This window comes from Sarcophilus harrisii, chromosome 2 (assembly GCF_902635505.1).
Source record: "Sarcophilus harrisii chromosome 2, mSarHar1.11, whole genome shotgun sequence".
Taxonomy (NCBI): domain Eukaryota; kingdom Metazoa; phylum Chordata; class Mammalia; order Dasyuromorphia; family Dasyuridae; genus Sarcophilus; species Sarcophilus harrisii.
In genome coordinates this window covers 394,057,391-394,082,286 of record NC_045427.1, presented here as the reverse complement: position 1 = coordinate 394,082,286, position 24,896 = coordinate 394,057,391, and the positions used below count along the sequence as shown (strand labels likewise).

General features: G+C 35.8%; 1 protein-coding gene across 5 annotated transcripts in view; it reads left to right on the top strand.

Moving 5' to 3' along the window:
- The window catches only part of ATP10B (ATPase phospholipid transporting 10B (putative)), a 258,288-nt gene that overhangs the window by 121,167 nt on the left and 112,225 nt on the right, over positions 1 to 24,896 (top strand). For 4 of the 5 annotated variants that reach the window (XM_031953627.1, XM_031953626.1, XM_031953628.1 and 1 more), the window contains one exon: positions 1,596 to 1,790. In XM_031953627.1, the coding sequence (XP_031809487.1) occupies positions 1,596 to 1,790 (195 nt within the window). Of the gene's footprint in view, positions 1 to 1,595; positions 1,791 to 9,881; positions 10,743 to 24,896 lie in introns of those variants that run through there. The other variant, XM_012552174.2, reaches the window with a different exon arrangement.

Sequence of the window (24,896 nt, the reverse complement as noted above, 5' to 3'; positions counted from 1 at the left end):
AATTAAGAAGGACTTTAGTTAGACACAAGAAGGAATTCTGTAACAATAAAAGGCAGTACAATACTGGGCCAGATGAAATTTCTATGTATTTAAAGTGCAATAGATTCTACTCAGTTTTAGAAGGGTTTAAAGGATAGATTTGATGAGATTAGGAATCAGAGGTCATGATTATTAATCTCATTTCTACCATTAATAAATCATGTATCTTCATGCAAAAGAATTAAAATAGAATCTAGAATTGAAAGAGAGCTAAACCATAATCAAGTCTAATCTGTTGGTCTGCAACCCTAAATAGATATCCTTCATACAACATCCCCAATAAGTGCTTCTCTGTCATTATTTTAAGTGCCATCAGTGATGAGAAATTATTTTACAAGTTAACCCATTTCATTATTGGGTATTTAAGTATTGGCAAAGTCTTGACTATATTACACTGAAATCTGCTTTTCTGTAATTCTTTCATAGTTCTGCCCTCCAGAGAGTCACAGAATGATTTTAATCTCTCTTCCACTGGCCAGTACTTTAAGTATCTGAAAATAGTTATCAAATCTCCCAGGAAACTTCAGTCTTTCACAGCAAGATTTTCCAGATCCCCCATGATACTTTTCTCTCTCCCGTCAGCCCATTCCAGCTTACCTATGTCATTCTTTCAATGGTGCCTCAAAGAAGAATTAACATTTCAAATATGATGTGACCAATACAACATATGAGTGGGATTGTTAGATCACTTCATCTGAATATTGTAAAGTCTGCCAATACATTAGCTCTTTGAGCAACCACATTACATTTTTGGCTCCTGTTAACATTGTGGTCATCTAAAAGTTTGTAGTCAGCCAAAACTCACTGGGCTCTTTAACATGAACAGCTGTTAAGACATGTTTCACCCAGTTTGTTTTTAACCTCTTTGAGCTTCCACTTTTTCGTTCAAGAAATGTGCAATAAATTGCCTTTTTCATCTACCTGACAAAATTTTTTAAATTATAAAACATTCGTGAAAGCCCTTTGAAAAATATAATACAATTCACAAATGCCAGGTAATACTCTAAATCAGGAATAACCAGGGTTCATGAACATAGTTTTAAAAAAATATTTTGATGAATGAAATATGTCAATATAATTGGTTTTCTTTATAATGTTATGCATTTTATTTTAAGCATTAAGAACATCAATCCAAGAAGATATTTGAAGACTTTACCAAACTGCCAAAAAGAAATCATGATACAAAAATGGTTAAGAAAACCTGCTTCAAAGTTCTCCTTTATCCCTAAAATTTTCCAATTCCTAACTATTTTACGTAAGGGCACAAGACCAAAAACAAGGAAATCTGAGTTTCAATCCTGCCACCCAACCTTACTAGTTACATATTCATGGAAAGGCTACTTAATCTCAAAGATTCCATATTCTCATAAATATTAGCTAATATTTATTATGAAAATATCATATTTGCTGATATAGAGTCAAGAGTATAAGAGAAAACCAGAAAATGTATTTTGCTCCCTGAGTACTTTTTGTTTGATTGTGGTTGTTTTTTTAATTTCCTTTTGTTTTGTCTTTGAATCTTGGTTCAAAGGTTTGAACCTCTTTGCCTCTTACAGGTGGGCTAATCTCTACTTCCTCTTCCTGGTGATTCTGAACTGGATACCATCTCTGGAAGTTTTCCAAAGAGAAATTACCATGTTACCTTTAACTGTTGTGCTGTTGATCATCATGGTGAAAGATGGTGTGGAGGACTATAAGAAATATAGATTTGACCGAGAGATCAACTCCTCCAACATTCAAATATATGAAAAGTAAGAGAAATAATAACTGTTTATTTTATTCTCTTCAACACAAGTCTGCATGACTTTATTTGGTTGTACCATCAAGAGACTGGCTTCCCTTTTGTGTTGCACTTTTCTTATGTACAACTGAGAAATTGGTTAATGCAATGACCCTCTTCTAAACTTAAGAGCAACTAATTTACATGCATATAATGTTTGAAGCAATGTTCTTTCCTTACACCATTTTACACCATCTCTCTATGCTGGTACCAGGACATTTAATTAGCAATGTAGGACTCAATCAACAAGCATTTATTAGTGTTTACTGTGTAGTGGGTATTGGATATGGAGTTAAAGTATCCTTATTTATTATTAAGTGTCTGAAAATTGAAAAGCAACATGGTGTAGTGATTAGAAATTCATATTTAGTATCTGCAAGACAGGTTCAAGGTCTACTTCTGATCCATACTGCCTATGTGAACTTGAAGGGCAAATCATTTAACCTCTAAATGCTCCTCTAAACTTTCTAATTCTCTAAATTGAAAAAAAAAAAGTGCTTACCTCCACTGGTAAAGAAAGCTACCTCTCAGGGGGTTCTGTATACCAACAAAATCACAATGGCATCCCTATTCTATCTTTTGAAGATTGGAAGCTGGGAAAGAAGAATAATTATAATGTTTATGCCACCTAAGATTTACTAAACATGGGAACAGCTAGGTGGTGCAGTGGATAGACCACCAGCCCTGAAGTCAGGAGGACTTGAATTCAAATCTGGCCTCAAACACTTAACACTTCCTAGCTGTGTGACCCTGGGCAAGTCACTTAACCCCAATTGCCTCAGGAAAAAATAAAGATTTACTAAACACTTTCTTTATAACAAACCTATAAAATAAATTGTGCTAGTATTATGATACCCGTTTTTATATATGAAGAAGCTGAAACCCAGAAAGATTAAGTAAATTACCCAAGTCACATAGCTGGTAAGTTGTAAAACTGTGAAATTTGAATCCAGAAACTCTGATTTCAAATCTACTTTGTTTTGTGCATCTATCTACTTTGTATTGTGCACTGCCTCTTGTTTTTATATTGCACTTTAAAGTTTACAAATACAAGTGGGACAGATAATACAACCATTATTATTGCCATTATACAAAGAAGGAAACTGAGGCACTTAAAGGTTAAACGACTTCTCCATCACTTACACAACTAATAAGTATTGCTAAAAATGAAGAAGTTTTATTATAAAGCAATTAAAAATAAATGTTGCAAAATTTAAAAGAATAATGCATGGTCTCTATGAAGAGATCTGAGAACATTCCTTCACTTCTCTCCTTTGAAGTGTTTGATCCATGGATGTGGAATATCACTTTTTTTAATGTATTGATCGGTTTTTGCTGATTTTTTCCCTCTCCTTCCTCTTCTTAATTTTTCTTTTAAAAATTATTTGCTATATGGGATGGCTGTTTGGGAGGGGAAAAAATAAAGAATAAGAAAATAGAGGAAATAGTATAAAAACCAAAAGATATCAATAAAAATTTACTTCAAAATATTTTTTTAATTAAGAAGTTGGGCTACATGATCTCCAAGAATCCTTCTAGCTCTAACATTCTGTACCTAGTCCACTGTGTTCTCCTTTAATTTATCCAACAATGTGAGATGACTGAAAAGTAAAATCATGAGGGATTTTTAAGACACTTACTGACATCTACAGTATGAAGCATGTCATTCCTATTATGGGATGAATTAGGATGATTGTCCCAGAATCCATGCTGCTTCAGTGACCTAGAACAGTAACTCAAGTAGGCAGCCAGTAGAAGAGGAAAGAGATTACTCTGCCATTTGGTCCTACATAAAAGACCTTAGATATACAAATATGTGTGTGTGTGTATAAATACATATGTTTGTGTATATAGATATATATATGTATGTATACATACACAATATACATATGTTATTATTTTATATATACTGGTACTGATCTATATGTATACACACACAGATATATTTTATATATATATGCGTATATACGTATATACATCCACATACTGTCAGTTCATAATATCCACCAACCAGCATGGAGGTAAATGGTAGCTGTCTTACCCACCTCCCTTTTGTAACTTGTCCTCTTTAAATAATTTACATTAAGTTTTCATTTGTAATTCCATTTTACCTGGTTATTAACTAAGGCAAAAGAGAAAAAATAGGAGAGACAGTTGTACCCAAAGTGATTTTTTTCTTATGTCCAAACCCTGATGACCTTGATAATAATTTCATACAGTTGTATGTAGATGTATATAAATATAGAGATATATAAGCATATATGTATGTATATATAATAATATCTTTAGAGCCATCAGAAATGCCTCAGACAAACTTAGAAATATCCAATAGTGAATGAGTGAGGAGCTTTAGAAAAGATCTTCCAAGTGATGTATAAAAATTGTGTTATACCCTTACTTTCCCAGAAAAACACAGTGGGGAAACAAGGGCCATCTGCTTGGGCATCTGTTCCCCAGATCCCTGGCCATAAGAGGCAGAATTTATTATAAGTATTAGCATTGAGGGATGGGGCTTTCAGGTTCACCCTAGAGTCAGATGCCGAAGAGATGCTGATGGTTTTTATTATTATTTTTATGCATATATTTCACAATCCAGAAATACTTGATTAGCAGATTAACAAGAATTAGCCCTATTTACCATGTCTTGATAACTATGTAATGATAGGAGAATAGAATAACTGATAGGCATTAAAAAATCCAAAGATTTCAGGGCTTCAAGTCTGTTGTCCTGTGAATAAATTTACTGGATCCTTTTCTAAAACCAAATAATAGGATAGGATATCAAATCAATAATAGGATAGCAAAAAATAGGATAAATCCAATAGGATCATTGGATTTAGAACTGGAAGGAAATTTTAGATGTTTTTTAAGGGAAAAGTAGGGAGTGAAAAGAGAAGATTATTAGCTGCATCATTATTTATATGATCCTATATGAAATCAAGTACCCTATCTTATCTCCTACATCCTCTTCTATAAAATGAAAGTTTCAATTAAATGGGCCTATGGTCCCTTGTAACACTAAATCTTGTTCAATGATTATTTATTAAGTCTCTTCTATGTATCAGGTACAGTGTTATGTGCTAGTGAGTATAAATAGAAAAGCAAGACTGTTCTTGCCCTCATAGGACTTACATTCTACCAGAACATGTGAGTCATATGGAGGTATTTGGGGTCTTAAGGCTTATAAAAGTTATTCTATAAGAAACTTTTTCAATCTTATTTTACGAAAAATTAGTCCTTGATCCATGCATTCAACTCACTATTTGATTAGCTATCCTAATGAATATTTAGCTTCCAGTATTTCATTCTGGACTACCTTCAACATAATAATATAATCTCCTTGCAATTAGTATTTAGTTTTGTAGCAATTAGGTTTTTTTTAATTAAAATAAAAAATTAGGGTTTTTTAGCCTTAGCACTAAGCCCAGTGTTTGGCAAAGTGTTTCACAAAGTAGTTGAGAAATAACAACATGGAAAAGTTAGGCTAGATGTTAAAAAAAAAATTTCTTTTTGTGATAACCTACTAAGGAGAGCAACTTGTCAAGATATCCAGGTATTTGGAAAACCACTCATTCCTTGCAATGTGCATATGAAGAAGGCTTTCTCAATCCAGCATCTAACAAAGGCATAGCCAGAAATTATTTTGAAAAAGAATATGCCCCAATTTTACACTTGCCTGGCATGGGTATGACCGTAGTCAAAAAAAAATCATGCAAAACCGGCCAAGAAACTGCCAGAATTAATGGAATACTCAGGCAAAAAATTAAAGCCCACTCTAATGGAAGCTAGCTTCTTAAAAAGTAGTAAATAAGACATTCTGGGTTCATCATAAATGGCAGTGGGATGTTTCTCTAATGAAGATGCCCTCCAGATAATGGAATACTCCATAAAAGCTTATTCCACTCTGATAGTTTCATTCTGTAGATGAGTTAGGGACTTATATATTAATCATCGTGGATTTATTTATTTGTTCAACAAATTGCAAATACCTGTAGTATACAACATATTGATGTGACTCAGAAGAGATGGCTTAAACAATTCTATCATGTTCTTAATAGACCCATCAACAACTGATACGGAAGTCATTGACCATTTACTTCCAACTGAAGAAATTTTGAATATCATTAGGCTCATCTCATGTGGCGAAGCACCTGATTCAATTCCAGGAAAGATCTACAAGGCAAACGGGGGTTACACTGCTAACACAAACACTGACAGAAATCTTCCAAGACAGATGGCAAAAGGGAGTTTTCCCCGAGAAAATAAAGGATGACTCCATTGTTCATCTCTATTAAAATAAAAGGAAATTGGTTGTCTGTGACAACTACCAGACCTGGGGTAAGAGGAGGGAGGAAAGGTTGCTCTCTTAGTCATTACTGGCAAAACTCTTGCCAGAGCACCTTCACCTGAAAGATGGCCACCTACCCAAGAGCCAGCTTGACATCAGAAAGGGATTAAGGATCAATTGATGTCATGCTTGCTACCTGACAACTCAAAAAGAAATGCTGGAAGCAAAACACAACCAACAACATTAGTTGTTCCAACTAAAGCCTTTCGTATTGTCAACCATGTGGGCCTATAGAAGATGATAGAAAAATGTGGATTCCCAGAGGACTTCATCAATATTGTATAACAGATTCATTATGACATGCTTTCAAGGATTCTAGATAACAGACAATGCCCTTGTGCCTGTCCAGTCACAATGGAGTGAAGAAGGGCTGTGTACTTGCTCCCAAAATTTTTAGCATGATATTTTCAGCAAGACAGATGTTTTCAATAAGGAAAAATAGCACTGGTATTGAGGTCAGCTAATTAAATTACTTAACTTTAAAAAGACTGCAAGTCAACACTAAAGTGAGGGAGAGTTAGTACACAACTTTTTTTGTTTGTTGGTGATTGTGCATTCAATGCAGCCTCTGAGATGTAATAAAGTATGGAATAGTTTTCTATTTCTTATGCTATGGAGACTGAATGCATATTGAAGATTTCATTTTTTTGTTTTTTCTTTCTCATGTTTTTTCCCTTTTGTTTTGACTTTTCTTTCACAACATAAGTAATGTGGAAATATGTTTTAAATGATTGCACATATATAACCTATATCAGATTGCTTGTTGTCTTGAGGAGGGAAAAAAATTGGAACTCAAAATTTTACAAAAATGAATGTTGAAAACTATCTTTACATGTAATTGGAAAAAAAAAGAATACATTGAAAAGAAGGGGTATTAGGCAGTCTCCCAAACTGAAGGTCTAAAAAGCCATTGTACTGTCATCATTATTATATACCTATGAAATATATATAGTTTACCATTTCCATGCCAAGAAATTAAACCACTTCCATTTGAATTGCCTTAGAAAGATTTTGAGGATTCCCTGACAATATAAGGGACCTGGATGCTAAAGTTCTTCCTTAAGCTGTACTGCCAAGTGTTCAAACTTTACTGTAAAGAGCACAACTCTGATGGACTGACTAGGTTGTTCAAATGCCAAAATTACATTTGCCTGAAAGATTATTTTACAGAGAACTCATATGAAGTGGGCTCCCATATGGTGGTCAGAAAAAGTGATACAAGGATAGTCTCAAGAACTTTGATTCTAACATACTAACACAAGACCACCCAGCCTGCATCAAAGAAGACGCTATGGTTTATAGGTGAAGCAGAATTCCAATAGCTCAAAAGAAATATGAAATGTGCAAATTTAGAAACATCTCCCTCCCAAATGGTCACATGAACTATTTGTGTCCAACCTGTGGTAGAACTTTTTGAGCTCACATTGATCTGATTAACCATAGCTGGACACACTATATATTGATTCCAACATAGTGATGTCATTTAGTTCCTCTTCTAGCAGGAAGGACAAACAACAACCATAATGCAACACATTGGGTTAGGTTCTAGGGATTGTAAAAAGAAAGGTGGTATGGAATATGGTATAAACCCTAGACTTAGAGTTAGGAAATCTGGGTTTAAACCCAAGCTCTGACACTTAATCATATGGTTGCAGGCAGATCCTTTATCTTTACAAGTCAGTTTCCTCATGTGTAAAAATGATGCATTATTTAGGACCAAGACTTGGCAAATTTTATTTTTGTTACCTCTTCTCTCTGATGCCAGTTATTTGTAATTGCTATCTCAAAGGAATAGTGTGAGAATGCTTTATAGAACCACTAAATCTTTTTTTTCACATGAACCCATAGCTCTTCCATACTGAATTTCTGATATTGAACTTTTTGGAGATTCATTGATTTGCTCAAAGTCTCAGAGGTCAAGTGTCAAAGGTGAGATTTGAACCTTAGTCTTCTGAATTCAGAGACAGTCTTCTTTTGAAGATCCTAACTGGTTTTTAATGTTGATCCCACAAAAACCTAAACAACTTCCATGTCAAAAAAAGAAAGAACAAAAGGTATTTTCATTATATCTGCTATTTGAGACTCTCAAGAGTATGTTTAAATCAAAGAGTACTCAATGATATCCAATATACAATAAAGATAATTGCCTATATGGGAAAAGGAAGATAAAGAATAACCAAAAAAAACCATCAAAATGAGGTGTAAATTTTTATATTCAATTTGATTTAATTTCATCTTATTAGATTCATGCCACCATGATCTTTAAGCTTTTCCTTTCTGGCTACCTCCATCTTTTGCCAACCCTTTTATATGCACAAGTGACCCCATTCCATCCTAACTTCTACAGATCATTTCTGCTCTCTTAATAATATTTAATCATTCCCCATCTACTGTCAGACCATACCATACCCCTTACTTCCCTATCCTCCCACGTGTTCAATAAACTCTAAATGCCTCTCCATTACATACAGAATCAAATATAAAATCCTCTGTTTGGTTTCTAAAGCCCTTTATAATCTGCACCAGAGCACACACTTTTCTATTCTTCTTTTATACCCACATATATATTTAGGGATCCAATGACATTGACCCTTACCTGTTCTTTATACAAAACTTTCCATTTACAATCTATGATCATTTGCATTGGCTGTTCCTCCATATCTGGAATTGCTCTCCCATCTCTACCACCTCTTAGCTTCCTTGGCTTTTTTCAAGTCTCAGCCAAAGTCCTCCCTTAATCCTAATTCTTTCCCTCTAAATCTAACTCCAGTATTTATCTTGTTTGTTCATAGTTGTTTGAATGTTTTATCCCCCATAAAATGATGAATACTTTGAAGGTAGGGACACATTTTTGCCTTTCTTTGTATCCCAGAGCTACCACAGTGTGGCATACAGTAGGATTGTAATAAACACTAGATGAGTTGGCTTGATTTGTTAAGGCACTGGAGCAGGGTACAAAGACCAAAAAATTTGTTTCCTATCCTCTTGGAACTCACAACCCAGGAAGAATGGATTTAATACTTACATAAAGATTCAGTAATTTCAATGAACATGAGAAAAATATAGGGTGACACACACACACACACATACATGATATACCACTGGGTACTTTGAGATGAAACTTGACAAAGATACAGTACACTGAGATTCATGATCTCATAAGAACTAACTTCAGGATCTCTTCTTGCAGGTGTTTGACAAGAACCCAATGGGGGACCTAAAAAATTGCTGTTATTGTTCAATCATACCTGACTCTCTGTGATCCCATGAAAGGGTTTTTCTTAGCAAAGATAGTGGAGTCATTTGTAAAATGAGTTAGAGAATGAAATGCAAATCATTCCAGTATCTTTGTCAAGAAAACCCCAAATGAGGTCACAACGAATCAGACAAAACTGAATAATGACAGAATAACAACCAACCACAACATAATCCCTCATTTTTCCAAAACAACTTCTTCCAAGCAGGTGAGGTCCATCAAGTTCCCAATGAGTTGCTTATTCACCTGCTATAGATGAAAGTGTTGACTACTTATTATTTTACCTGACTTAGAACCTCTCAGGCACCCTTCAGGGCAATTATCACCAGCATGATACAGATTAGAATCAGGTCTACAGCTGGTTAGAGCATTGACCAGTGTATTCCCATTTTAAATATGAAAAACTGAAGCAAATAGGGGTTTAATGAGTTGCCCAAGGTCACACAGATGGTAAATGTCTGAGGCTGTATTTGAACTCAAATCTTCCTAATTCCAAGCCCTATCCACTGTTCTACCCTGCTATCCCAACCAAATTGTTATGTTTTCTCTATCATTTGAGAATCATGGCTTTTTCTTAGGCCTTAACTAGGTAGGCTTTAGGACCCAGAGTCATCTCACCTGCCTAGGTGACTGAGTGAAAAGGGAAGGTACCTGTAAGTGACGTAGGCATTTCAACAGGTAGAGAAGGAAGCAGCAGGGTTGGACATACAACTCTCCTTAGACTAGCATTTGCACTTGATTTGGATCTTTTGCTTCCTTTATTTACCACCACCACCACCTGTTCAGATTATCATTCTGGGAAAGGAGGCAGAAGACACTGCCCAGAGGAAGGAAGAAAACTATGCTGCTGAATAATGGATTTACTCAAAAAATAACTTTTTTTACTGGGAAATAAAGAGCTATGACATGACTCCTGACACTTAGGAGAAGGCAGAGATGACAAAGGAAGAAAGAAAAAAGAAGAAAAAAGAGGGAAGAAAGCATGTTGTGGTCTCTAATCTGCCCTTTGAAGGAAGACCCCAAAAAGAAAATCCCAATGGACAACACAAAAAAAACCAAATCAAGACAACCAAATACACCTTGCTGTCCTTCTTGCCCAAGAATATCTTCGAGCAGTTACATCGGTTTGCCAATATCTACTTCGTGGCCATAGCAGTCCTGAATTTTGTCCCAGTGATCAATGCTTTCCAACCAGCTGTAGGTCTGATTCCAATCTGTATCATGCTGATGGTAACTGCCTTGAAGGATGCCTGGGAAGACTTACGGAGATATAAGTCAGATAAGATAATAAATAATCAACACTGCTTCATCTATACCAGGTAAATAAACAACTCATTGAGAGCTAGATGGACCTCATCTCCATGGGGAGGTTGTTTTGGAAAAATGAGGGAGTACTTTGTGGTTTGGTTGTTATGCTGTCGTTATTCAGTCTTGTCCGATTCTTTGTGACCTCATTTGGGGTTTTCTTGGCAAAGATACTGGAATGATTTGCCATTCTATTCTCTAGCTCATTTTACATATGAGGAAACTATGGCAAACAGGGTTAAGTAACTTGCCTCAGATCACACAACTAGTAAGTATCTGAGGCCAAATTTGAATTATGGTATTCCTGACTCCAGCCTTGTACTCTCTACCTGCTGCAGTTAAATCAACAACATTGGGAATGTCGACTATGGAGTCAATATTTGATGTGCTAAGAAATTTTAAAAGTGGAAGTTAAACACTATTTAAAGGAATAAAAACAAAACTTTGTTCAATGAGATTTGCTCAGCATTTAAGTATTTTATGTAAATGGTGAACTTTTCAGAGATCAGTGGAGGAATTTTCACATTAAGGTTGTTTAGACAAATTTCAATGGATACATAAATGAGAAGGGAGCATAATTCTCTTCAGCAAGAACTAATAACTTTGAAGCACCTTTTAGAAAGTCATTCCCCATTTAGAAAGCTTTTTGATTTTACATTAATATCTTCATCTTCAATATTGTCCCATAGCTACATGAGAGGCAGCAGAGTTTAGGGGGAAAAGCCCTGAGAGGAAACCTGGTTAAGGCCAGCTTCAGACACCTTCTGGCTTTGTGACTTTGGGAAAATCGATTTCTCCTTTAAGACCATAGTTTTGAAACAGCTGTCTTTTTGCATTGTTAGAGGGAGTTTCCTCCCTGGGATAGACTTGGAACCAGAAAGATTGACATTCAAATACTACCACTGAAGTCAACAAGTCTATAACTCCCTACGTCTCATTTTCTTATTTTGTGTAATGAGCAGGTTGTACTAGATGGTCTCTTAAGATCTCATTAGAAAAAATTGAATTGAAATTCAGCCTTAGTTAGTTGACCCCAAGCAAATCACTTAACTTCTGTTTGCCTCAATTCCCTCATCTGTAAAAAGGGAATATGTTAAAAAAAAAAAAAATGTTGTAACTTCCCAGAACACTATGATAGGTCTCCTGCACTTTGCATTCATCAGATCTTATCTTAAATATTATGTTCAGTTCCAGACATCACAGGTTACTGAAAGCTGGACAGTGCCCAAAGGAGGTCAACCAGGATAGTTAAAGACCTGGAATTCATGTCATTAAAAAAATCCTTTGTAGAGACTGGGAACATTGTCCTAGAGTAGATTCAGGGTGAAGGTAATATTCAAAAGGAGAAGAGATTAGATTTGTTTTGTTTGCTTCAGAGATCAGGAGCAGTGGATAAAAGTTGAAGAGAATCAGATTTGGAGTTTATTTTAGGAACAAAAATGTCCCCACAATGACAGTTGCCCAAAATTAGATATCCCTCCTCAAGAGGACATGAGATCCCCTTCTTTAATGATCTTAAAACAAATGGTGGTTGGTCACTTGCCTCTTTATGTTATAGTAGGGGATTTTTTTGTGCGTGAGTTCTACTAGTTGACCACCAAGGTCTTTTCTAAATCTTAAATTCTTGGATTCTATAAAGACATCCATTGGATAAATGGCTAAGCTAAGCATGTGTTTAACATATAATTTAATAGATTAATAAACAGGACTTAATTTTACTTAGTCCAAGAGAACAAGATGGGATTAATTGAGATTATCTCAAATTTGTGGCGGTATGTGTTGTTCCAAACAAAATTTAAAAACTAAAATCTGGCTTTATCACATAGAATATGGGGTCAGATGATCTTTTTGGAGGTGGCAGGTGGCAAAAATAAATGATTCTGTAGATGGCAAGGGAAAAACTTGATTTCTTGGCAAGTAAAGGAAGTCATCATCATACCAAAGAAACATGAGTATGTGTCCCACAATGCCCTTCCAGTCTTTTATCTTACTGGAACTTCTTATCTAATATCAGCAGAAGTGGGAATGAAAGCATGTTTGAGTTATAGAAATAGCTCCTTTCTCTAGCATGTTATTACTAGTGTGAGTGACCTAGGGTTCAAGATGTGTAATTTATGGGCTGCTTATTATTGATGGTTATCTCTCTGTTCAAGGAAGTTAACAATAAGTTCTTTGCATTTGTGGCAAAAATCCAAAGATTTTAATACCTACAAAGAGCTGTATTAAGATGACTCCTGATGAGTTTCTTGATGAAAAAAGACTCAAGATTAGAGCATTTGAGTGCTTGGTTTTTAAATATCCCCTAAAACAAACTCCAAACCAGCTTATTTAGGCATGATACTATATTCCCAGAATCGTTTATTTTTTCTAAGATACAGGATAGAAAAAATATTAGATCTTAAAAAACAAAACAAAACCAAGCAGACTGTTGGGTCTAATTCTTTTGAAGGTTGACAGTTTTACTGATTATCTAGAGGTGAAGTATGTTACTGACTAACACTTGTTTAAAGAAACAATGGGGAAGAAATAACTGCTGATATATGATCACTTTATTTATAGGAGTGTTTTTTTAAAGCACTGTCTGTCTTCTTTCTCTCCTCTCCCAATCTCTGTGAATTTTATTTTCTTCACTTCTTTCTTTCCTTCACTGAAGTGAAATGTGAAGTAAAGTGAGCTTTCTTCCCTGGAAAGAATTATAATTGTGATCTTATTACATCTTTTTGTTTGAAAATCTCTAAACTGGAGGCATTAAATATTCAGTTCCCACTCCCCTCAACATTTTTAACTGTGTCCCATATCAGATTAAAATATACTTGGGAAATATTTAACAAAATAAATTGAACAAAATGAATAATACAATAAAACATAGATAATGTTAATATATGGTTTTCTAGGTCAATGTAGAATTTTTGTATATAATTTAGTGGGCCCCATTTTTCTTTGAATTTGAATTCTCTGTTCTATAGATGAAAGTTAATTACTATTGCCCCAGCAGGCTTCCTACGTCATGGATGCTTCTCACATTTAGCACATACTGGCATCCTTATGAATGCTGGATTTCTTTGCTTAGATGGAAGGCTGACAATTGAAATTAGAGGGATTTTACACATTTTAGGGATAGCAGTGTGATAAAGGAGAAGTAGCAGACAGGAGTTAGGAGTCCCAGCTTTGTTTACATTAACTGTAAGGCTCTAAGTCAATCACTTAATCTCACTTAGTATCAGTTTTATAGCATCTAAAATGAAGTGGGTGGACTAAGTAATACTTCCCTGCCAGGTCTAAATCTATGAGCCTAATCTCATGGGAGGAAAGAACATGGGATTTTATGATGTTATGGGATTCTTGATGTGGAATTTGAAGCTTCAAAATGCAATATTCAAAGTTTTTTCTTTAAGACTAATTCTAAAGTGAAGAAAACTTTCTAGGCATTTTTATGCATTGGGAAAAGCACTAGACAAAGACTCAGAAGAAATCAAAGATCTACTCTAAGCCTCAGCTTCCCATTCTATAAAATAGGATTAAAATAATGCCTTAACTTCCTTAGAGTCCATTTTGGAGTTCAAATGAATTAATATTTGTAATATGTATGTATACACTTTGAAAAATGTGAAGAATTACACAAATATCTAAATATCTATCACAATCACCATGGTTAATGAACACAGAAGTGAATTATTGGTTTTTTGGCTGTTTTAGTCAGTCATAACTGATTCTTCCTGATCCCATTTGGGGTTTTCTGATACTGGAGGGTTTGGCATTTTCTACTCTCTCCTTTTGCAGATAAGGAAACTAAGGCAGAATTAAGTGACTTGCCCAGGGTCACACAGCTAGTAAATATTGGAGGCCAAATTTCTGAACTCAAGTCTTCCTTATTCCAAATCTGCACTCTACTCGCTGCACCACCTAGTTGCACAAGGGAATTAGCTTTTGCCAAATAGTGATGGTCCAAGATGAGATGCTGAACATAGGGTATTGGATCCTGAGAGGACAACTCTATTTCTTTTTTTTTCTTTTTTTTTTCTTTTATTTAATAGCCTTTTATTTACAGGATATATACATGGGTAACTTTACAGCATTAACCATTGCCATACCTCTTGTTCCAATTTTTCACCTCTTACCCTCCCACCCCCTCCCCTAGATGGCAGGATGACCAGTAGATGTTAAATATATTAAAATATAAATTAGATACACAATAAGTATACCTGACCAAAACGTTATTTTGCTGTACAAAAAGAATCAGACTTTGAAATATTGTACAATTAGCTTGTGAAGGAAATAAAAAATGCAGGTGTGCATAAATATAGGGATTGGGAATTCAATGTAATGGTTTTTAGTCATCTCCCAGAGTTCTTTTTCTGGGCATAGCTAGTTCAGTTCATTACTGCTCCATTAGAAATGATTTGGTTGATCTCGTTGCTGAGGATGGCCTGATCCATCAGAACTGGTCATCATCTAGTATTGTTGTTGAAGTATATAATGATCTCCTGGTCCTGCTCATTTCACTCAGCATCAGTTCGTGTAAGTCTCTCCAGGCCTTTCTGAAATCATCCTGTTGGTCATTTCTTACAGAACAGTAATATTCCATAATTTTCATATACCACAATTTATTCAGCCATTCTCCAACTGATGGACATCCATTCAGTTTCCAGTTTTTAGCCACTACAAAAAGGGCTGCCACAAACATTCGTGCACATACAGGTCCCTTTCCCTTCTTTATAATCTCTTTGGGATATAATCCCAGTAGTAACACTGCTGGATCAAAGGGTATGCACAGTTTGATAACTTTTTGAGCATAGTTCCAAACTACTCTCCAAAATGGTTGGATTCGTTCACAAGTCCACCAACAATGCATCAATGTCCCAGTTTTCCCGCATCCCCTCCAACAATCATCATTATTTTTTCCTGTCATCTTAGCCAATCTGACAGGTGTGTAGTGGTATCTTAGAGGACAACTCTATTTCTAAGAAGCAACACAGAATCACTGCTTTTCTTTCAAGTTCTAGCTAAGATCATTTAATCTTAGCTTCGGTAGAGCTTTAGAAACTAAAGTCCTTTCAGTTTAATTTCTTTCCCTTTAAAGAACTGGGCATCTGTTTTTTCCTTGTAGCATATTACACCATCTAATATATATTTGTTTATACTTTGGTATGGGCGTATGTCTTTTTACAGACACCAGGAGCCTCATTAACTGAATTGTAATCCAGTTAGAGCATTTTCGTTTAATATAGTAACTGTTCCTATATCTAAAGGTGAGCCACTAATCCAATTTATAATACTGCTTTGAGAAGCGATGAAATTTATCACTATATTTCCTTAGTTTCTTCTAGGGCTCAATATAATGAATCTGGTCTGAAATCCAATAAGAATTCTATATTTTTCTAACTCACTAATAAATACTCTTTAGAACACAATAAAGAAAGTAAGGAAAGACTAATGGGATCAGAGCTTCTCCCCACCAAGATAGAAGGAAAATTTTGCTGGAATTTGAGCAATCCATCCAGAATCACAGCCCTACATTTTGTCAAGTAATCATGATAGATGACTTCAACTAGGATCCATAAAATAGTTAGAAGAGAATCTGGGGTCCAATGGGGTAATAGTTCATAGTGATGAAAAAGAAATGGAGTTGGGGAAAGAACTCATCTCAAGGATCCAAAGTTACTTTTAAGCATCTCCTCCTTCCCAGAAAGTTATTTATTTGTAAAGCAGAGATGATACTTGTCACTATCCACCAATGTGAAACTTTGAATAGGAAACAACATCTAATATTCTGATTCTTCTTTATGTCACAGACCCCTTTGACAAGCTAATAAAGCCTGTGCATCCTTTCTCAGAATGTTTTCAAACTCATAAGTACCTACTATTGCAAAGAAAAAAATATTAAACTGCAGTTATCAAAAAAATTTAAGTAAATTTATGGACCACAATGTAAGAAACATTGATCTAGTGGAAAAACTCTCAGACTGGAATTCAAGTAACCTGGGACCAAGTCCCAAACTTGCGCCATATGTGAAATAAGATGGTTGGGCCAAATTATTGCCAAGATCCTTTTCAGCTCTAAAATTCTATGAGTACTGAGTCTCCAGAAAAATGGAGTTCTCTATGTTAGGTTTTTGATCTGCTCTACCAAGGGAAAGCACTAGATAGAATGTTTTCCTTGGAATCAGGAAGCTCTGGGTTCAAATTCTGTCTCTGACTTTAGGTATATCTCTTAATGGCTCTGAAACTCAGTTTCCTCTTCTGTAAAACGGGAATACTTACCTCAAAGGGTTGTTATGAAGCCCGAATAGATACAGGCATGTAAAATGTTCTGCACATCTAAAAGGAAAACATTAAAGACTGTTATTGCAGTTGCTTTTATTCACATGTGTTTAAGGCACATTCTACACTGGCTGCTCCAATGGAAAGAGTGACCAGCTTCAAGACAAGAGAGTTGAATTCTAATCCTCAGAGCCATCATTAACTCATCTCAAACAAGTCACTTCATTTCTTCTCATACCATTTACTTCATAAAGATAACTTCTGTCCAATAACTTCACAGGGTTATTAATAGGTTATAGGGTCATTAATTCTAGAACTGGAAGGAACCTCAGAAACTTCTCACTTGTCCAAGGTCACAGAACAGAAAAATATCTTGGAGTCATCTAGCTCAAACTTCTCCTTTTATAGATGAGGAAACTGAGGTCCTAAGAAGGATTTGCCCAAAATCACATAGATAATAAAGGATGGAGTCAGGATTTGAACCCATCTTTTTTTAATAATAGCCTTTTATTTCAAAATATATGTAAAGATAGTTTTCAACATTCATCCTTGCAAAACCCTGTGTTCCAAATTTCTTTTCCTCCCACCTTCTCCCTCAGACAGCAAGCAATCCAATATAGGTTAAACATGTGCAATTCTTCTATACATATTTCCACAAATACCATGCTGCACAAGTAAAATCCGATCAAAAAGGAAACAAAATGAGGAAAAAAAGCAAGCAAACAACACAAAAAGGTAACAATATTATGTTGTGATCCACACTCAGTCCCCTAGTCCTCTCTCTGGGTGCAAATATCTCTCTCCATCACAAGTCTATTGGAATTGGCCTGGCCTGATTCACTACATTTTTGAAAAGAGCCAAGTCCATCACAGTTGATCATCACATAATCTTGTTGTCCATGTATAATGATTTTCTGGTTCTGCTCACTTCACTCAGCATCAGCTCATGTAAGTTCTCTCCAGGCCTCTTTGAAATCATCCTGGTGATGATCGTTTCTTACAGAACAATAATATTCCATAACATTCATATACCATAACTTATTCAGCCATTCTCCAACTGATGGACATCCACTCAGGTTCCAGTTCCTCTCCACTACAAAGAGAAGTTGCCACAAACATGTTTGCACATGTGGGTTCTTTTCCCATTTTTATCTCTTTGTGGTACAGAGTCAGGAGAGACATTGATGGATCAAAGGGTATGCACAGTTTGATCGCTCTTTGGACATAGTTCCAAATTGCTCTCCAAAACTGAACTGAGGTCTACATTTTTGTAGAACTACAGAACTGAAGACTACAAATTCATGAATCCTTCCATTATACCATACTATTTTTAGGAAACTAGTAGAGTTATAAAATCTCAGATTTCAAAGGAACTTCAGAGTTTGTCAATTCCCATTTGTACTTGATATAGGAAAATTTTTGTTGACTTGGGAAGCACTATGCCAAAGAATGGAAAGAGCACTGATTTGGATATGAGAAGACCTGGGTTCAAATTCCCCCCCATCCTGATGTTTACTACCTGTATGACCTTGGGCAACATACAAACTTGTTGAGCTTCATCTATAAAATAAGTGAGCTAAATCTTATGGTTTCTGAGATCTCTTCCTTCTGTAGATCAAGGATCCCTAACATGGCTTACAGTTTATGGCCCTGACCCACTGAGTAAGTGGGGCATCAGAAACCTCCAGTGGCTGATGTAGAAGCATGATAACTCGCCTGCCTTTCCTTTTCTGATTTTTTTTTGATGAGGTATAAGAGAGGTAAAGATCCCCAGCTCTCAGCAGCAGGGCACCAGGCTCACTTGAGTCACAGAATCTTGGTTTAGAATGATAGCCCAGGCTTATGGAACCATGTGTTCCTTAATAGCATCATGGTGTGCTGAGACATAAATCCTGCCTGTCACCATAGGCCTGTAACCTTTGAGATGCCTGAGATCTTGTTTTACTGCCCCCTTTCCTCCACCTCCTCAAGTTGTTTAGGGACATAATGCATTTTGTCCTGAAGTGACAAGCAGAATAGGCTGAAATGGTTTATTGCCTTTGTTGAGGCAGTTGGAGCAGCTTGGACTTTTATGTGACTTAACACTGTATTCACAAGGTGAAAAAAATATGTACAAGTTGTTATCATGCTGTGATTCTATATTAAACTATTCCAAAGAAGGGGGCACCAGTAAGATTTGGAAGCTTATGCCTTAAAAAACAATCCCCCTTTTAAGACCCCCAACATTAGTGTATATATGTCAATCCAAGGATCAATTGAATGATCCACTAGTTTGTAAAAATTTCATGGCTATGGCACATTTCGTTGTCAGATTCCAAACAACAGGTTGATTGGTTTTTATCTGCTTTGTATGATTTTCTGATTCTGCTTGCCAGGCTACTTCATATCTTTTACCAGGCTGATGAGATTCAGGAGCCAGTTATGATGCAAGGATTCTGCTTTCCTGTCACCTCAGCCAATCATTGGCTATTATAATCTTAGGCTTCTCCTGATTCTTTTGACATTGGGCTCATGATCAGGAGTTCAGGCACCATACTTATTGCCCCAAACATTTAATATTTTTTCTCTAGAGTTCTGCCACTTTAAAATATAGCTTATTCAACATTTTGGAGTTTCCTTCCCCTACCCAAATCTCACTGGTATCCCCTTTTTTGGAGTATTTTAATATGGTATCACATCATGACAACAACATGCATATTTTTTTTTCACTTTGCAAATACAGCATTATGGCCACATTTAAGTTCTATCTTCATAATAATAAGAGGTAGGATGGCATAATAAGGCACTGGATATGGCATTAGGAAGACTTTGCTTTAAACCTTGTCTCATATATTTTACTAGTTCTGTGACCTTGGGCAAGTGACCAATTTGACTAAATGGCTTCTGCGGTTCCTTTCAGTTCTAGAATGAATGATCCCATAATTTATGAATTGCTTTTGTGAAGTTACTAAAGCAGAAGTTTGGGGTTTTTTTATTTGGTAGTTGTTGTTGTTGTTGTTGTTTTTCCCAAGGCAGGGTTAAAGTTACTTACCCAGGGTCATACAGCTGGTAGATGTCAAGCATCTGAGGCTGGATTTGAACTCAGGTCCTCCTGATTCCTCTATTACCTAGCTGTCTCAGGGGCAGAAGTTTAAATTTTCTTTTTCTCTACAATTTATTTCAAAGATCAAACTTGTATATTATCTAAAAAGTAAAGGAAATATACATGGTGTGTTAAGCAGAATACAGGATATTACACAAGAAATGATGTAAAAAGTAGGATGTAAGCTTCTTGATGGCAAGAACTGTTTCAATTTTCAAATCTTTTGTCACTTAGCAAGCAATCAATACGTGATGAACTAAACTGTATGGAACTGAAAAGTCAATAAGCTGATCATGTTGTCGCTATTATTCAGCAGTGTCTTACTCTCCATGATCCCCAATACTGTTCATGGGATTTTCTTGGCAAAAATGATAGTGTTTAACATTTACTTCTCCAGATCATGTATTAAGGAGAAACAATAAATGAAGAGCCCAAGGATCCTCATGACAATAAAAGAACCAGAGGGAGAACTTTTGGTATGTCAGGAGGATGGCTCTGAAAGATTTTGGAAAGAGATGAACAAGAAGGTGTGGAGGTGTTGCCATATGCTCTGGTGGAAGGGATGCCTACAGCAAAAAAGATGAGAAATACATATATATATCCAAGTATTTAAGGTTTCAAAGTATTCTGGACAATGTTCGTATGTGGGTGATCCAAGTATTGTTATCCCCTTTTTACAGATGAAGCAACTAAGATACATAGAGCAGCAGTGATTTTACCAATGTTGAAATCAGGATTTGAGTTCAAGTCATCTCACTTCTTAATCTATGATTTTTCCTCTATATTATACTGCCTCAGTTTAACTATCTGGATCTTTTTCTTTTCCTTAAAACTGGGAAGCTGAACCAAATGATCTTTAAGATCCCTTTTAACATTATGTGTTTTTGTAATTTTATGCTGCAGTGGAGAAGTTTCAAATCCACAAATATAGGTCAGAGTGCAGTCATTAAACCTCCTTTTACTCCGTGACTACAGAGCTTGGTATCCTCAGATGGCAGTTGGACTTTATGGAGGAAAGACTCAGTCATCTTGCCTTTAATTGGCAGTTCCAAGAAAGGACTTTGCCCCTCTGTAAAATGCCATCTACCCTGAAACCTTAGTCATTTGCATAAGAATTTAGAAAACTGGAAAATTGATTGATCTCTCTTTCCCTACTGCAGCACTTTCCTTCTGCTCTACCTTCTTTGCTTGTGCCATTCTAAAAGTGGCAAACATTTCCCCATCTTTATTTGCCTCTTAATAAAACCCATCTACTTTCTGAAAGGTGTTCAACACCTCTCTACTTAAATTCTCCCCTAGGCAGAATATGACAGATGGATTTTCAATCCCAAACTATGTTGATTTGACTTATTTTTAAAGAGCACTGAACACCCCATTAAAGCTAAAATAGGAGCCAATTCCCAGGTGTGGACTTATTGAGTTTAGGGAAGAGACTCTGGCAAGTTGACTGACCACCTGGGGCAACAGTTCCAAAATAGTTGAATTAATGAGGAAGTGACTTACACAAACAACTCTGTGCCAGCTGCTGGCCTCATTCGAAAGCATTTCCAAATACCAGAGCTCATCATTGCAATATATTTCCACTTCAGCTGGAGTAGATTTAGGGGCTGCATTCACCCTGTGCTCTCAGTTGAACCCTTAGAGGGAAAATTAGCCCAAACTCCAATGATAAGGAACATGACGACCATAATAGACTATACCCAATTCCTTTCAGAGAGAAAAGAATTAAAAAAAAAACATACAGGATAATAAAAATAGCTCATCTTCAACTAGTGCTTTATAAAATAGAAAAAAATGATTTATATTATTCTATATTATCCATACACCAACTCTGTGTGAGGTTTAGAAGTAATAAGTGAATTATTATCCCCATTTTACAGAAGAGGAAACTAAAGCTAGGAGGATTAAGTGGCCTTCCCAATATCATACAATAGTAAGTAATAGAGCACAAACCCTGGCTGCAAACAGGGTTCTTTCCAGTGCACTGCCTTTCATTCCACCCCTGTTCTCTCCAAAGAAATGGAAACTCAAGACTCTTTTCAGCAGGAGAGATTTTGTCCTCCTTAAAGGGAGTCTTGGTTCCCTACATTTTCTCTTGGAGTAGGAGCCCAATCCCAGCACAGCCTGTCCTTTCCATATCATGTGTTTATTTTTGGATATTTTGAACATTTTTACATGTTATGTTTCTCAGTATAATGTAGGAACTTTGAGGGCAGGGATTGTTTCATTTTTGTCTTGTATCCTCAGTGATGAGCACAGTGTTTGACAGTATAATAAGAACTCCATGAATATTTGCTGCTTAATTGATTTTACTGGGAGTGTTCTGTAATTTAGTAAATTACTAAGATTCAAGTTCTTTTTCTAGGGAAAGAAACCCCAGTGAACAAGATTCCATATGTCGTACCTGCCTGGAACTCTCTGTATTCTCATCTGCATCTGCTAATTTCCCTAGCTTCTTTCAAGTCTCAGCTAAAGTCCTACCTTCTGCAGGAAGCTTTTCTTGATCCCTCTTAATTCTAATGCCTTCCCTCTGTTGATTTCCAATTTGTCTAGTCCTTATCTTGCATGTAGTCTCCTCATTAGATTGTGAGCTTCTTAAAAGTAGGAATTATCCTTTGTCTTCCCAGCTTAGCACAATGCCCAGCACATAGCAAATGCTAAATAGATGCTTATAGACTAATGGCTATGTTCCATTATCAAGATGTGAATGGTTCTCACACATAAGCTCTATATACTATCCTCCAACCCTGAGAAAGGAGCTTCAGGATTACAAACCTCCAACCCCAAAAAACAGATTTCTAGTGCCCAATTGGGAAAACCCATTGAACCAACTTGAGTTATTGTCCATGGGCCGCTACGTTAGTACCACCAATGCTAAAAATGATCACTCCCTCCTCAAATTATCCTAGGGCACTTTTTCTGAGTCTTTATTTGATCTTTGTTATATGTATATTTGTGCCCCACCACCTTCATCTTATATTATGAAGTTCTTTGAAGGAGATAAGACTCTGTGACATTTCATCTTTGTATCCGTGGTGCCATGCTTAAGATCTTGCATTTAGTAGGTAATTAATAAATGCTTTTTAATTAAATATAATGACTATTTCTAGTTGCTTCTCTTCAGCAACAATATGTCCATGTTCAGTGGTGTTCAAGCCAAAGGAAGGAATACATAGGACCTTCCCTTAGAATACTATCCCTTAAATTGTTCCCAGTGAGAGGTATAAACATAATATTAATCAAGCAAACAGTGTAAATATTGTCTGGGTGCTCTGGGATGTCCTCTGCTCTGTTCTAGGCCCAAACCTTTGGAAGGACAGCAATGGCAGCAGCAACAATTAATAGTTACTAAGCACTGACCATGTCTCAGTGCTAAGATTTCACCAGGAATGCATAGAGGGCCAACTTGATGTTGTATGTTATCTCATCTGTATGTAAGGAACAATATTATTGAGTATATATGACATACATGTGAGAAGAAAACAAATAAGGAAATAAATGATTATGCAGATGAATATTACTGATAATCAATATAGTTAAGGTTAAAAATAGGCACAACCATACAGTTTGGTGATTCATGAAGTCTATTAAAAAAGGTGAAACTTCAACTAGGTTTTAGAGAAATAGTAGGACTTAGACCAAAGGAGAGAAGGAAGTAAGGAATTTCAGATGGCAGAAATATGAGAAAGGCTCACACCATGAGCAACAGAAGACAAGAAGAAGAAAAAGAACTAACATTTTAAGGTTTCACAAATAGCTTTACAAATATATTATCTCGGCCCTTTCTCCCAACATCCCTATGAAATAGGTATCATTAAATTTTACAAGTAAGAAAACTGAGGCTAGAAAAAATTAATCGGTCTCCATAATCACATAATTAGAGTTTTAATCAGAATTCAAACTGGAGTCTTCCTGACTCTAATATATCAGCACTCCATTTACTATGCCATACTGCCTCTCCAGCAATACTACATTAAAGGAATTGAAATATGGAGGCTTGGTACCAGAAAAGAAAGTAGCTGACCGAGATTTCACATTGGAGAGCTCATGTGAGAAGAGAAGATTTAAAATACTACATGGACCGTGTTGTAGAACACCTTGATTATCATGTTAAATAGCTTGCCCAATAAGTAATGGAGAATTACAACTCATAGTAGTAATGTTAATCTGGAAGACACAGCAGCCTGGAATTAATCACTATGTTCAAGAGTGATAGAGAATAGAAAGGATCTCTCAACAATAGGCAATGTCATTGGAGCCCTCTTCCAAGGTATCAGTGAAACTGATTATATGATGCTTAAGTGGTTAAGTTTTTCCCGAAAGAGAATCACAGACAATAAACTAGTAATTGCTTTTAAAAGGAACACGAACCCATCAATTGGTGAATGAACAAATTTATAGTTTATGAATACAGCAAAATACTATTGTGCCATAAGAAAATATAAAAATGGTAGTTTGGGAGAGATTTAAGAAGACTTGTATGAACTAATCCAGGCTGAGGTGAGCATAATCAAAGAAGCAAATTATACCATATCACCACCATAAAGACAAACTTTGAAAGATTTAAGAGCTTTAGAATGTAAAATCCAACTACACTTTCAAAGTGATGAAGCATACTATTCACCTCCTGCCAGAGAAGTGATAGCCTCCAGATACAGAATGAGATGTACGTTTTTTTGGACATGTCCCAAGCTGGGGATTTATTTTGCTCAACTATCCACATTTATAACAAGAGTCTTGTTTTCCTTTTCTTTTTTTTTTTTTTTTTTTTACTCCCAAGTAAAGAATGGAAAAAAGAAAAGGAAAGAAATGCTTGTTGATTTTT